The sequence below is a fragment of the Epinephelus moara genome, chromosome 16 (genome assembly GCF_006386435.1).
Source record: "Epinephelus moara isolate mb chromosome 16, YSFRI_EMoa_1.0, whole genome shotgun sequence".
Lineage (NCBI taxonomy): Eukaryota > Metazoa > Chordata > Actinopteri > Perciformes > Serranidae > Epinephelus > Epinephelus moara.
Window position 1 is genome coordinate 43781141 of NC_065521.1, and position 16253 is coordinate 43797393.

Genomic DNA, 16253 nt, shown 5'->3' on the forward strand with positions numbered 1-16253 from the left:
AAATGAACAATGACAGCAATATAGTCCACGATGAGCAGCGCTAAAATCAACCTGCGTAGTTGTCCCTCCATTGTGACATTAGAAAGTGTCACATTTATCTTGCAAGTGTACTCTTCTTCAACGTTTGCTTTACTTCCTGGATTTTTCCCACATGGAAATTCTGACCAATCAAGAGCAGCTTTCTCACACAAGGCATTTGATCTGGTCCTCTTGTAAATGCTGCCGTGAGAACACGAACCAACTCTAGGCAATTATACAACTTTGGAACAACATGAGTCCCTGATTCAGACCAAAGGAGACCACTCTAGGGCTGACAGCAGCCTGAATGTAACATGCTAGAAATGCTAAGAGAAAACACTGGTGTCAGGTGATGCCCCACCATGCTGCTGTTGCTGCTGCTGCTGCTGCTGTTGTTGTGGGTGCGGCTGCAGTCGCTGTTGCTGTTGTTCTTCATTATCAAAGTTGAGTAAGATGCTCCCGCTGCCATTACCTGTTGCAACGGAGCTCCCCGACACTCCAGGCACTGAAAGAAGAACACAGACAAAAACGTGACTGCCACAGGTAGATTAACCTGAACTATATTTTATCTATTAAAAGTGTGACACGTCTTTATTGTTATGAAATTGACTTACAGTGTGAGTTGCTGTTGGTCCCTGGCTGCTGCTCTCCGGGAGAGTAGGCCATCATTCCTCCGTTCCCATTCCCATTGGTGGACGGCACTGATGCCAGCAGGCCTGAATCACACAAACACATATTTGTTTTTCAATGGAAAAGAGAGAAATTTTATTTTGAAGACATTTTGTGAAATTAGAGGCCCGTAAAGCAGGCGCACTGGAGACTTTCTCAGGCTGAGTTGGCTACTTCAGGTTTAGCACTCCTCTAACTTTGGGCAATAAAATACTTTAATCGGGCGCTTGTAGATCTTCCTAATGTTATCGAACTGAATGGACTAAATCCTGATAGTGGAACGAGTCATTTGGGGGGGCTGTGACGCTCCAAATTTTTTTTTATCCCTGATTTACAGACATAAGAATAATAAGAATAAGAATAACTTTATTCATCACCAAGGGGAAATTCAATAATCTTCAGGCCTCTGGTGATTCACATCTTTACTTTTCACTGCCAAACATTTTCAGTTTTGTCATCTTTTGCCACACTGTTAGTAAGAACATACGATTTTTCCCATTTATTAATTATCTAAAAATTGAGTTTTCAGTGTGTAATAAGCGTCACAGCCGTCAGCTGCAGCTGGCATGTCTCTACAGTCATATTAACATATGGATCTCTTACCCAATCCCCTGTATCGGCTAAGTTGCTGGTAGATCTGCTTCATCCTCTCGATGTTGAGCCGGCTTGCCTCTGCGTGGTGCACCATGGGCTTCGGGTAATGGACGCCGATGATGCACTTGGCGGCTGCCTGCACCGACTCCGGAGCGTTCCACGGGTCGTAGATGTACTTAGCAGGGAAACCTCGGAGGACAGGTAAGTAACGTCTGGGAGCACAGGGAGACATTAGATTTGCAGTCTTGTGTCACCTGACGAGTGAATCAGGAGCAGCAGTGATACAGGGATGCAAACGGTTATTGCTTTAAAGGTTAGTTAAATATTTTGTCCAATATCTTGTATCATAAAAACAGTTTTAATTATTTATTTAATCATGCATATATGTGATACTTTTTAAGTTTTTTTCTTTTGAAATGAATCATTCTGTTTTATGATACACGTCAGTTTTCATTCTGAAGCCTATGAATGTGCTGTAACTGATGAGAGCATGCTGGTCTTCAGCACTTCATGCTTACATGTATTACTACAAAATGAAAGCTACAAACAACCACAACACTGCACAGTATGGCTACAGTTCATGAGAGCACAGAGTCACTCTACGAGCCTGAGACTCTTGCATGGACTTTTGGAGATTGTGGCACTGAAGTGAGTTACCATCACAGTGCTCAGTGAGGACTACAGTTCACAACGTGGAAGGACAACGAGGGGCTGTGGTCCCGAACAACATTTACTGCATGGTGGTGTGATAGCAGCCACACCGCAGACAGAGAGTGTGATCCTCCAAGAGACAATAAAAGACTGACTGCAACAAGATAGAGAGGTCAACATCTCACAGTACCAACTGCTGATGGTGTTTTTGTTTTCTTCCTTGGGCGGTCGTGATTTGCTCCGTGTGTCAAAGAGAGGCCACCTACCTACTGCACTTGGTCCGACCTTACCGAGTCCAAGGAGGGGAGACAGACAGGACAGAGGAGGGGGGGGGGCGAGTGGAGCTGTGGAAGTGTGGGAAGCGGCTCAATGCAGCACCGAGAGGCAGACAGAGAGGGGCGGGGGAGGCAGAGCGGCCTTGTGGACCGTCACACACACAGTGGACGGCGCTCTGGTCGCTATGGAGACAGCCCCATCGCTAGAGAGATCACTGCCGATTGGGTGGATGATGCTAGGAGACGTCTACTGTAACACGCGGTTAGAAAGCAGAGTGTATTGACCCCCGCCCACCCGCAGCCCTCCCCCCACACAGCCCCGACCAGAGCAGGTGTATAGTGGAAAAGTTCTGTCATCAAGTGATCTGCTATATTTAAACACTGCTGGGAAAAAAATAAAATAAAAAACACTCTCTTGTCTTTAATTTCCCCTGAGACTGAGGGCAGCTGTGGCTACAAAAAAAAAGCCCTGCAGCTGAATATATTTACAGGTGTAATTCTTCTTAAAGCTCAGCGTCCACATCCCCGAGTCCTCAGCTGATGTCAGTCAAGATAAAAAGTGACGACAGGTAAATATCTGCTAAAAATAATCCTGAAAGTTCCTTGTCGATGACAGAAGACTTCCATTATACCTCACAGCTCCAGGCCCCCTCCCTCCCCTCCATCCCCCCACCCTCCTCTCCCCTCCCCCATGATCAGACAGTGGTGGACTGAGAAAATAGCTCATGCCTGCTCCCCCTGTCCCTCAGACTGTGGTGGTTGTCTTTTAGGTGCTCAGTGGGCAGAGACCCCCTGCTGACTGTCCGTTCCCACAACCACAGCGCCACACTCTGGGCTGGCCCACTAGAGAGCCCCCTCATTTCACCAAAAGGGACCACAACCCTTTTGCCAGGAAGATCCGCAACCTGCCGGTAGCAAGCGGTCCTACAGTGGACAGCCGGTGGTGTGTGAGGAGGAGTGCAGGAGATGTGTGTGTGCATGTGTGTGTTCCGATATGTTACAGCTGTTTTCCTTTTCTGTTCTTAATTGTTTTGTTATAATATCATAATATCAGGTGCATTTGAAGTTTTTCACACACGCCTTTCAGGAAATTCTTTCTATAACTCGCTGACGGTCGGTCAGTCCAAAAAATTTCCCTACCCTTTTGGCGCCGAGAGTTTTAACCCAGGCAGGCTGAAATTTAGTATGGAGGTACCACTGGATGTGTCTCCAAACTAAGAACACGTCTTATTTGTAAAGCACATGTTAGCTTTCATCATTTTCACAATCTTTGCATCTGAAAACAACCTGTAAAAAACACAAGCAGTATTTATCACTTAAGTTTAGACATTTTTAGTTCCTAATCCCTTTATTGCAATTTCTCTATCAAGTTAAAGATGTTTAATTACAGACAAAATGCTTCTTCACCTCAGTTTCTGCAACTGAAAGCAAATCTGAATCTTTCCCTTGGCTTAAGGCCCTGACGCGTCTGGCAAAATGTTGGCCGTCGATGAGTGTGTCGCACTAGCTGGCAGCACTCTGATTGGCAGCTAAGCTCTGAGCACGAGATGAGGAATGGATGTAAGGGAAGCAAAAATAAAAAAACTAAAGTCAAGAGGGTGTGAGATCAAAATAAACTTGTTATACTAGGTAAAATTATTTTTTTAGCAACCTGTCGGGTCGTCCGGTTTCCCCTTTAGAATGATGATTACAAACGACGCCCCCCACTGGTATAAAGATTTACTTCCTCTTATGCAGACACAGAATGTATGTGCTAATTGGCCGCTGTCTTTGTGGTGTGTTCAAGTGCAACTTTTTGGCCAAGACACGGCGACATGAGACGATGCAACGGTCGTCCTTCATCACTACTAGTTCTTTGACATCAGTTTGGTGCGTCGGGGCCTTTACTTTGCATTATGCTGTTTTTTTGTGTGCTGCATCTGAACTTAATTTGGGGTTATGCATGTGTGTGCTGGACAGAAGTTCGAAGAAAATAAAGTGTGTGTATCTCGTGTGTGTGTGTGTGTGTTTTTCATTGCCTGAGAAACACACACACACACACACAGCAACTGCTCCAGGTCCACCTGAACCGGCAGGGCTGCATTCACACAAGCAGAGCACCACTGAACATTTCACAAAGGATCGGATGAGAGGCTTTGCCCAGCGCCTGGACAATGGACCAGCTCGCGTGGCACGGGAAAGGTAACGAGTACCGGCACCAGCTGTGTCGGTCCAACGCCTCTCGTCAGTACCCTCTGGGTAATGCTTCATAGTCCTCTACCTACCGAATACAGGCAAGACGTTTTTCCCCACCAAGTGGTCAAAATCCCTTTTGACGAAATGAGGCGCTACCGAGTTACAAACCTGCCCAGAGGGTGCTGCTGGGGCGCGAGCAAAGTCCCGTCCCTCAGGGTTGCACAGGTAAGTAAAAACAAACGATCACCGATTTCTCAACACTGTCCCCAACTTCCATCCAAGGCAGCCCTGGCTGGCAGCCAGGCTGGGGAGGGGCGTGAGAACGGCCAATCACCTTAAAAGCAATCAGCTACAATCTACGAAGGGAAGAGGGATAGCTGAACTTTTCCCCCAATCCCCCAAAAACAGATGAGCCAAAACACAAACACAGAGCCACATCCAGAGAAAGAGAAGAATTAATCTACGCCTTTGCAGTAAAAATCATCTGATGGCAACACTTAAAAGTATTACCTAAAGATACGCACGCGTACACAATCACCAGAGGGACATTCACAAACAATTAAAAGGCACGCAAGAAGGACACTGTGACACTGAAATTATTACAAAAGACATGCCTGATTCCAAAAACTAAAGTGCTGAAGTCTTCACAGAAAAGAAAAAGGACTGACGGGCAAAAATAAAAAAGGAGAGGAGGGAAGGATGCTTATTCTCGTTCATCGACTTACCGAGAGATCTGGAAGTCCCCCTTTGTCCCTCCATGTCTCTCTGCTTTTGTCTGGTAAATTAAACCTGTGACGGTGTGTGAGCTGTGTGTTGGCGTGTGTGTCTCTTGTCTGTTTGTCTAGTCGTGGTCATTATAATAACTGGCTTAACTCTTTAAAAATAACTAAAATACTTGACTGCGTGTGGGAGATAACAGGTATGACATATCACTGACATGTAAACTCTGTGATAAATTAGTGACTACAAGAAGACCCATCTTAAAACCTGCCCTCAATTGTTACACCTGCTCAAAAAGATGTGTCATATGTAACATAAATTAATTTTAAAGCCCCTTTGACACAATAACCTACCTTAATTTTGTATATGCACATGTGTATAGATGTGTTTTCTGGTCCCGTGTCTACATGATCATGGCCTGGTTCTTCCTGCTCCCTGAGTGCCTTTGTGTTTCCCTGTATGCATGTAGTCTAGAGAGACAGAGGGAGGAAGGGTGCCATCCAGGTGGGAGGGTCAGCAGTTTGCACCAATGGGCGATGCCAGGAAAGGTACCCACCTAATGAAGTCCCCGTTGGGGTCGGTGCGTCTGCCAAAGCCCACGGGGCAGTAGCAGTGGAAAAACTGCTGGAAAAATGAACTACAGGACAGCCACATCCAGCTGCCTGCGTTCACGCTCCAGTCTGCGTCCAGAAGCAGCTCCTCAAAGACCTGCAGCACAAAGACAACAGATTCTCCAGATGTTAGTTTAACATTTGAGGCAGAGCGTCAGTGAGCTAAACCCTGACAGATAAACTGAAGGTCCCAAAGTTTTGTTTTTTTAAAAATATTTTTTTACTAAAATTAAATGAGCCAAAACTGGACAACATCACTCATTATTCCAGATGATGTCATGTCTTATATCTTCTGTTGTTCCCCCACTGTGCTGCATCCTCACCTTCATCCCTTCCTCCCAGCTGATCCACAGGTCGCCCCGAGTGAGGAAGCACGCCACCGCGTGCCTGGCCAGGTGATGGATCCAGCCCTCCTGCCTCAGCTGAGTCATGATGGCGTCTATCCAGGGAAAACCCGTCTTCGCCTCGGCCCACTTGGCAAGTGCTTCGGGATTTTTGTCCCAGGGGATGCGGACGCAGATGGGGTTGCCCTCCATCTTGTCGAAGCGTGGGTTGTTGGTCGCCGTGGTGTAGAAGAACTCCCGCCACAGTAATTGGCCGTACAGGGAGAGTGGAGGAGAGCTGTTCTTTTTCACCTGGGTGAAGATAAACAAAGCAGGAACAAGAACAGAGAATATTACCTTCAATATAAGTGGTGTAAGCTTCGGAGGTCTTCATAATTTATGTCATCAACCCAAAAAAAGAGGAAAAGTCAAAAAGTTCCTCCATTAGAATATATATATTAGTTAATGTGGTTATATAGATGCAATTTATGGTGCTTTGTGGTGCTGCGAGACCGCCCTGTTAATACAGGTACAGGTGTGTGCCTTTCTTTGTGTGCAGCAAGGAGAAGAGTTTTGACCGCAGTGAAAATGTTTCCTTGAAAGGCTAAACACCAACAAATACGGACTGAAGTTAAATATTTGGTTAGATAAAAATGTCAATGCTCTGGCTATTAAAGTGGGTTAGGTTAGTATACATTGTGCCAACAGGTAAGTTACAAGTTTAAAGTAAAGAGACTAAATTATGTTCAGTGGTGGGTTTGGAGATTTCTGAACATCAGAAACTTCTGGTGCAGAAGAGCTCGACCCAAATTAAAATATGGATCAGTTGAATAAGATAAAGAGTTTGTGGGAATTAAGACCTCACAAATTCAAATTTAAGACCACTCAATGACCTTTAAGGACCTGCAGACACCCTGTGCCAACGGAGTACAGCTGAAAGCGTCCAGGCGGAGCTTGTTCTTGTGAGGTTTGGCTCCACATTAGTCTTGCTCACCAGACCTTTCTCAAGAAAAGAAAGGTCTGGCTGGGCCGACTCTCACTTTAAGATTGGAGAAAAAAACGCCTGGCTGCTTGTACTTCTTTCAACCAATCACAATCGTTCTGGGCGGTGCCACAGCAACGGTGCGCTTGCAAAAATATTGCCTGGGGGAAACAGGTTTTGGTGTAACACGCCCACAAAAATATCACCTACAGGACGCGAACCATGGCAGAAAAATGGCTACATCCCCGCAAGATCAAACACCGCAAAAGTTAGTAAAGGACGTGTTGAAAACGGAGGTGGTAGGGCGGGACTTCAGCGGGTGGCTCGTTCCGCCCAATGAGAGGCTGATCTATGCAGCGAACTTCCACCCACTCAGACTAGCTCCACATTAACGATATTAATCTAAATATTTTGTGTTCTGCGTATGGCTGTGTGCACCTGACTGTGACCTCCATACCATCACAGTCCCAGTGCCCCTAGGGATTGACATTAAACAGCTTCACTCATAGGGAGCTTCATGGAGGAGGTGTGCACTGACCTTGCGGTAGAGGTCAGTGAGCTTGAAGTAGAAAAGGCGACAGGAGAGGCAGCCGAATCGCAGATACGGGCTGAGGCCTGTTGGGCTGGCCAGCAGCGAGTTGGCATTCATCCTAGGACGCTCAAAGTTAGCCACCCACGCCTGGAGAAAGACAGAGACAGAGAGAGACACAGGAGGACAGGGAGAGAGGGAGAAATGGGAGATGCAGGGCACAATTACATAAATGGTCATCATTTTAAATATTAGTAAAAGCACTGCAGCTAATACAGTTATGTCTGTAAGGATTTCTGACAGTGTGTTTCTCTCATTAAAACTACCATGAATATGTTCTCTGATTGACTTTCACTCAGCTGAAATACTGACCTTCCTCTCCAGATGGCGCTCTATCCTGGTCAGCGCCTCGGTCTCTCCTCCCGGCCACACGGCTGTAGGCAGGCCCTCAGTGTCAAAGCCTGCAAACATTCATCATGATCATCTTCCTGGTTTACTACAATGTCGACTGAGTCAACAATCCTTCAGTTATATCATGAACACTAAAAATAAAGTCTTATACAACATGTAGCTGGATGCAGGCAGTCCACAGGTAATGTCGACAGAGCATGACCAGCTGCGTCTAACTGGTTGCCTTAGCAGCTGTTCTTAGCTGTTCCCTTTGCTGCTTATTTTCAATGTATTAATATAAATCTAATAAATAAGATATACACTTGGGTAGCTGTTAAATAACAGCATTCATCTGTACACCTGTGTATGCATCACACCCTCAGCACTTTGTTAGAGTAGCAGTGTGAAAACATGTTGACCTTTTTCTCCGTGCTGCAGCACAAAACTGAACACTGAAGATTACCTGAGGCTCCACGCTGCTTCAGATATAGACACAAACTCTGTGTGGTGAACGGCTGAGTGGGTTTAAGCCTCAACTGCTTTGGCTTTGCTGTTTGTCAATCGATTTCTTATTATTTTTATGTTTCTCTCCAAAAAAAAGTACTGCACAAATGTTGTTTTTATCGTGACTTTTCTTGACTTGATGGCTGCTTTTAAAGGAAAACGTTAAATCTTTTCAGCTGACATTTATGTGTACATGGGGTCAGTGCTATCTAACAAAATAAGTTTTAATTCATGAAGATCTAAAGACTGAAATGTTGGTATTTCAGTGAGTCTAAATGACCAAAAGTGTGCCAGTTTCCTATTTCTTTGCTTCCCCTAAGTCAAGTGCTTTTGATCTCACTGCAGTGCTTCCCCCACCATTAAATTGGAGGCAGCAGCTAAGGTTGTAGCGATGGACCTGTTTTAAGGTATACCATGATATAAAAGTTGATGGTTATCACTGTGTACATTTCATTTGCTTATCTATCCATCCATTTTCATTCGCTTATCCGGGGCCGGGTTGCAGGGGCAGCAGGACAAGCAAAGCACCCCAGACGTCCCTCTCCCCAGCAACACTTTCCAGCTCCTCCTGGAGGACCCCAAGGCGTTCCCAGGCCAGATACAATATGTAATCCCTCCAGTGTGTTCTGCGTCTGCCCCGGGGCCTCCTACTAGTGGGACGTGCCTGGAACACCTCCAGCGGGAGGCGCCCAGGAGGATCCTGATCAGATGCCTGAACCACCTCAACTGACCCCTTTCAATGTGAAGGAGCAGCGGCTCTACACCGAGCTCCCTCCAGACGTCTGAGCTCCTGACCCTATCTCTAAGGCTGAGCCCAGCCACCCCACGGAAGAAACTCATTTCCACCGCTTTTATCCGCGATCTCATTCTTTCGGTCACTACCCAGAGCTCATGACTATAGGTGAGGGTTGGGACGTAGATGGACCAGTAAATTGAAAGCTTTGCTTTCTGACTCAGCTCCCTCTTCACCACGATGCACCGGCGCAGTGCCCGCATCACTGCAGAAGCAGCACCGACCTGCTGATCCATCTCACGCTCCATTCTACCCTCACTCGTGAACAAGACCCCAAGATACTTGCTAATCTATGATATTGAAATGAAATGCAACTGGACGTTGAATCTATCCTTGATTTTCAATTATAGTAATAAAACATTTGTTCAACCAACAATAACCCTCCTGTTTTAATTCCTTTACAGGGGCATATAAATTCTGTAATACTGTGACACCATGAAACTGCAATATTCTCTGAGACCGTCATTGTGCTGTGAAAGTCTCATACCGTTGCAACCCTAGCGGCAGCCTGCCCGGCCGATCAGACCCCCACCTCGCCTTACTGACAATGGATTACTGATTCCTTTCATTCCTTTTTAAAACATTTTTTTTATAACAAATAATATATACAGATATTGAGAAGTAAATTTAACATTTAAGGTTGGAATAATATCCCTTAATCATGTATAATTTACTGCATTTCTGAAAATTCTGCTCTCATTTCCTCTTGAAGTAAAACCTCACCTGCAGAATGACACTTGTTATGTCAATGACTGTATGTTGCATTGAATATGTGAAGAATGCCTCCACAGTGAACGAAGAATCCCCAAAACATTTTTCATGAATGAAATTAACAGTCCACAAAGCAGCTGAGGAAATCCTGGAGAGACTGAGAAACATTTCAATATAAAACACTTGTGCCTGGCACCCTGACCACTTTTCAAAATAAGGTTTTAACTTGGAGTATTAGGGTTGAGATTTTCACAGTATGATAACCGTCTCAGAAAATATTCCGGTTTCACGGTATCACAGAATTTATATCATAATTTATATTACACTCTAACTGTGAGCTAGAGGTCATCCAGACTTTTTTAAGCTTTAATGAGAAACGACTTTAAATTCAAAAATCAACACGGAGAGTTAATCAGGGACACTGGGTGCAGGTGTGTGTGAGCAGTGAACGGCTGCGGTACTTTAAGAGTGAATGAACTTGGCCTTCTGTGAATGGAAACTAGACATCTTGACTGACTGAGTGTAAGCGGGTTAAAATGTTACCTGGCTAATTTAGGGGACGAATAACAGCTTGTGTGGAACAAACCTTTCCACTAGACATCTGCACCGACAGCGTTAGAGAGTTAACACCTTAAATATCTTAACGATCTGTGAAATAGCTGCACACGTGCAGGCGGCAGATGGCTGCAGTACAATTAATTGAATGAATGGACGGTAACCTTTGTGAATGGAAACTAGACATCTTGCCAGAAACTTTAAGAGGGTGAACGTGTTATCTGATTAATCTAATACTGAGATTTAGACTAGATGAACCTTTAAATAGAGGATCTTGATGGACAGTTTAAGGAGGTCTAATGAGCGTTAAGTGTTAACCATGGAAGGGATCATTTTGTGTTTGGTCTTAATTTCACAGATATTTTTTATTTGGTCAGATTTTAGGTATTGCATCATGCATTCATTCTAGTTAAAATTTAATTCTTGCCTTTGTAATTTCAGGTCAAATGCTTTATTTAACCAAAGCTCTGCTGAGATTTAAAGGGATAGTGCACCCAGAAATGAAAATTCAGCCATTATCTACTCACCCATATGCTGAGGGAGGCTCAGGTGAAATTTTAGAGTCCTCACAACACTTGTGGAGATCCAAGGGGAGAGGGGGTAGCAACACAACTCCACCTAATGGAGGCTGACGGTGCCCCAGATTGAAATGTCCAAAAACACATAATTGAAACCACAAAATATCTCCATACTGCTCGTCCGTAGTGATCCAAGTGTCCTGAAGCCCCGACATAAAAAGTTGTTTGGAAATATGTCATTTGAACTCTGTTTTTAGCCTCATTGTAGCCTGCAGCTCTGACTGCCTCTCTGTGCACTGTGCTCACGTGTGTGCGCTTGAGCGAGACCGTGAGACATGGGCACCGCATTCATGTGTGTTCACGTGCTTTTGCTGGTCTTGCGTGCACACGTGAGCTCGGTGCCATAGAGCTGCAGGCTACAATGAGGCTAAAAACAGAGTTCAAATGACGTTTTATGGAGATATTTTGTGGTTTCAATTATGTGTTTTTGGACGTTTGAATCTGGGGCGCCGTCAGCCTGCATTAGGTGGAGTTGTGTTGCTACCTCATCTCCCCTGGGATCTCTGCAAGGGATGTGACGACTCTAAAACTTCACCTGAGCCTCCCTCTGCATATGGGTGAGTAGATAATAATTTGAGTAGAAAATCTTAAAGATTTGGCCTGGTAAAGATAATGTTTGAAAAAGTAGGACTAGATACTTAAAATTCACATCAGATATTCTTTTTGAATGCAGAGCGTTGCAGCACAGTACAATGGCGTTAATGTTGCTACGCTAACAAGCTTCTTCAACTCAGTTTATAATGTGTCTTTTAGAAACAGTCTGGCCTTAAAGTGATTAAGACATCCACTTCAACCAAAACTCTTTTAAAGACTTTTGCTGCCTCAGGGGAAAGTAATTCCTAATGAATAAAAACAAGTTGGAAATGTCTCCCAATATCTGCAGAAATGTAAGGGGTACCAAATCTTGTCCCCACATTATGTCACTGAATGTCACGAGGAGACAAACTGCCATAGCACAATCACAGAAATCACAGAAACAGTGGCGTGGTGTGACATCCAGGTGGGGCTATGGCTCTACAGGTAGCTCTGTGTTTTTCAGCCGTTTTTGCAATTTTAAACATTTGTATTTTGAAACCACTGAGAGTGAAACTTGTGTTTTGTATATTAATATCATACTGTCGGTGATGTGTTAGTGTTTTTGTTTCAGGGCTCTGCACTGATCTCATCACTGTCATTTTCCTAACTGATTTATTTTGTCTCAAAGAGTGAAAAGAAAATATAAAAGCTGCTGGAAACTGTGAGTCCATCTCCTACGCTGCATTGTTGAGAACATTTTTAGCCACATTTCTATTTTTTGTTTCTGCAGGGGTAGATCTGCTTTCAACATGTCCTCATCCTGCTGCCTACACACAGTGAGGCCTGTAAAGCCTGTCCAGGTCTATACTTGTCTAAGTTCAGGTGTGTGTGTGTGTGTGTGTGTGTGTGTGTGTTTTCTCACCCAGCTCCTCCAGGGACGGGACCCCGTACTTGTCTCCATGGTCCTCAGAGATGGGGGTGACACAGCGACCCATCAGGGTGTCTGAGAGCGTCTCCACAGGCATCTCAGGAGGATCCAGTCGACTGATGAGAGTCTGGAAACGCTTGTAGGTGAGAGGAGGCTGCCCGCCATTCAGCTCGATGATCCTGGGGAGGGGTGGAGAAAGAGACTGGTCAAAGTTTAATCTAAAATCTAATCTTTTACTCATATCTACCATGCACGAGGAGATGCTGGAAATACTTTTAAAAAACTTAAGTCTGAAACCTTCCTGCATCTAAAGACAATGTGAAGTTTTAGTTAGACAATATAAGATTTTGCAAAGACTGAGGATCTTGCAGGGTCACAATTTGCAAAACTGGGGTTTTGTTAGGAACCTCGAACAGGACACCATTGCATTAGTCCAGGAGGGAAGTGATAAAGGAGTGCATGAGTGTTTCTGCAACTGAGTCGGTGAGTGATGGCTGGAGTCTGGAGATGTTTTCCAGGTGGTGGAAAGCAGATTTGGTGACAGATTTGATGTGGGTCTGAAATGAGAGGGTGGAGTCGAGGATCACTCCCAGGTTGCGGACCTCAGCAGATGGTAAGATGGTGGCACTGTCAATGGTTAGGATTAGATCCCCAACCTTCCCGAGCAGTGCCTTGGGGGCCACAACCATGAGCTCTGTCTTGTTGCTGTTGAGTTTGAGTAGATTAGATGTCAACCATGATTTTATTTCGAGTAGGCAACTGATGAGAGACTGAGGGGGCAGATGGGCAGAGGGTTTTGTACTGATGTAGAGCTGGATGTCGTTGGCATAAGAATGAAAGTTGAGACCATGGCGGCGGATGATCTTGCCTAATGGGAGCATGCAAATGTTGAACAGAAAGGGCCCAAGCACAGAGCCTTGGGGGACACCTTGATTGACAGAGGCGAGAGAGAGCGATCGAGATGATTTTCTTCTAATTTTGGAAATTTGTCTGCAACAGCGGAGTCACTTGAAGAGTCCTTTAGGTGTGTAAGGCCAGCACAAGTAAAACAAAAACTTCACAACACTGGCACGAAGCAAAGGTCAACATTTCTCTCAGAAAAGGTAAGAAATTTAAAAGAGACACTTGCTTTTATATTATTTATGTCATCAGCTTCCACTAAAATAACTTAATACTTAATCATGATGAGTGCAGTAAAGGTATATATTATAATATTTGGAGTTGAAAAATTGAATTTTAAAAATGACATGTAACAAACGTGGACAGTCTGTGCATGAGAAATCCTTAAAAATCCTTTACTACAAGGTACCAATCAGTGATCAGCATCTGTCTCTAATCATTAATCAGTGTAACAGTTGACTGGGTTCAGCCCTTTAAGCCTTTGTTTTTTGCCCGTGTGTGTGTGTTTGTATTTCCTCACTTGTCCAGGTCGTAGAGGGTGTGTGATATCTTGACGATGACCTCCACTCCTGCCTCCATGGCCAGCTTCTTGATGGCAGCGTCTCTCTCCTTCCCAAAAGGCTCTGAGTCATACTCAAAGGTCAGGCGAGAGATCTTCCACTCCTGAGACACAACAAGATGACAGTTTGCCCATCAAAATGTGCCACAGCACAAGGTTTCAGTGCTGCTTTATCTGACTGAACCGACAATACTCAATTTGTAATGACATAAAACAGCAGAAAGCTGCAGCTCCTAACGTTTGAGAAGCTGGAAACTCTTTTTAAATGAGATTATTGGTGATGCTCTCAGTTTTCTGTCGATGCTGACCTTAAAGAGCCGCGGGAACACGTTGGCTGGTTGGCCCCTGATGACAAAAAGGCGGGAGTTGAGCTTCCGAAGGTTGGCGTCTAGATCCTCCAAACACTGAAGGAGAAACCTGAAGAGAGAAGACAGGGAGGAGGTGGAGAGGACAACAGATGTGTTACTGATCTTCTGATTACACCCTGAAGTCATCACCTAACCACTGATTCTTCTTTTGACGTTTGCTGCAAAACTTTTTGGTCCTGCCTGGTTTCCTCTTTTACTCTCAGCATTCCTCCTGCATGTATACAGCCAATCAGACCCAAACTGACTGAGGTGCTCTGAGCATGCTCCACAGTTTTCCGCCCCGGGCTTTGACCCAGAAGTCCAATAGCATTAAATGAGTAAGCGTGACTTTTTTGGATGTACGAATTGTACAAAGCTGTAAAGTTGTCCAGCATGGTAGCAGTTAGCTGCTAGATAACCGTAGCTAACTTGTTTGTCAATTGTTTGGTCTGTGACGAAACATGTCTAATACTGACAAGCTGAAAGGGGGCATATCTCCACCTATTGTAGCGGAGTTGGACATACTTTGGTCAATAAATCAATCCCCCTCCCGTGCTTGTATACTGGGACAAGGACACCAGTCCAATTAAATGGCCTAGTCAAGCTGTAACTGTAGCTCTACTTAACTGTGCATGCAAACGTACTGGCTGAAGGTCTAACTCGAAGAGGAGGGAGGGGTGGTGAGAATCTTGCTAACTTAAACCATCTGCATGAGAAGGTGATGTTGTGCTTAAAATGACTTCTTTTCCCTTCCTTCTATAAACCACCATCCACTGTTTGACTGTTTCCACCTTTGCTCTCCGTAATCTGTGTTGGTGCCCAACCTTTCACACCTGACAAGACAGTAACTCTGCACTGCTGTGAACACCAACACATGAACTCTGAAAAACATACTACCATTCACTTGTCCTCAATTGATATCTAATTCAATTCAAATTCATATGTTTATGGGATTTATTGTTTTTATTTGGTTTTGGTCTCGAATCAGGGATCGAGAGTTGTGGAATTTCACTGGCATTGGTATCAACTACTAACTTTGTGACATACACACTGAGGTGTTTAGGTTGGGTAAGTGGCTAAATAGCTCTACGTGAAGTGAAATGTGCTGCTCTCCATTTCTCCCCAGTTCTGGTCTGAGATACAAACTCTCAGTCCTTGTTGATGAGGCAATGGAAGAAGGAAAGGGCAGCAGCTGTCCTGCTGGTTAGAAAGACTTCTCGGACATCAGGCTGACTAATATTACATCCAAAATTCCTACCAATGCTGCCAAACTATCTGGTAAATAGTGTGTGTGTGAGTAAGGGTGTGTGCGTTTACTTAACTCCTGGAAATTTCAATTCATCATTATGTTCAGCTGCAGAGGAATCTGTTCTGAGACACTGAGGAATCTATTGCTTCAACCAACTGCATTTACCATCAACACTGACGGGACATACACATAACAGGTGGTGAATTTCCCCTTTAATTTGTCTGTAGTCTTGCTTTTATTGAATTTTGATAAATGTTTTTAGTCTTTTATTTCATTTTAGTTTGAATTGTTATGATTAAAGTCTGTTTTATTGCATTTAAATGTTTGTGTTTGTCACCTTTTCTAAGAAAGACAGATATTTCCCTCAGGAGTTGGTGGAGACCAAAAACATAGAGAAAAGAGAGTGAAGATTGGACCTCAGTTCATCAGGTGGACACAAACATGTGTAAAGTAGCAACAGATTGCCAAATCAACTTAGAAAGTGATGATATGTTACTATATAATGACGAAAAACTCTGTCTGTGCGTCTGTTCCACGTTTTTCTCCTCACTGACTTGGTCAATCCATGTGAAATTTGGCACAGTGGTAGAGGGTCATGGGAGGATGCCAATGAAGCAATATTACATCAATTGGCCAAAGGGGGGTGCTATAGCAACCGATTGAAATTGCAAACTTT

At 44.4% G+C, this 16253-nt stretch overlaps 1 protein-coding gene across 1 annotated transcript in view; it reads right to left on the reverse strand.

The window, feature by feature from the left end:
• Positions 1–16253, reverse strand: part of LOC126402226 (cryptochrome-1-like) — a 47228-nt gene that overhangs the window by 9343 nt on the left and 21632 nt on the right. Inside the window, exons 3-12 of the mRNA XM_050064008.1 lie at positions 14290–14398; positions 13943–14085; positions 12517–12701; positions 7920–8008; positions 7557–7697; positions 6037–6348; positions 5659–5810; positions 1291–1493; positions 633–734; positions 380–523 (exon numbers count right to left, since the gene is read on the reverse strand). Coding sequence (XP_049919965.1) covers positions 380–523; positions 633–734; positions 1291–1493; positions 5659–5810; positions 6037–6348; positions 7557–7697; positions 7920–8008; positions 12517–12701; positions 13943–14085; positions 14290–14398 — 1580 coding nt within the window. The remainder of the gene's footprint in view (positions 1–379; positions 524–632; positions 735–1290; positions 1494–5658; positions 5811–6036; positions 6349–7556; positions 7698–7919; positions 8009–12516; positions 12702–13942; positions 14086–14289; positions 14399–16253) is intronic.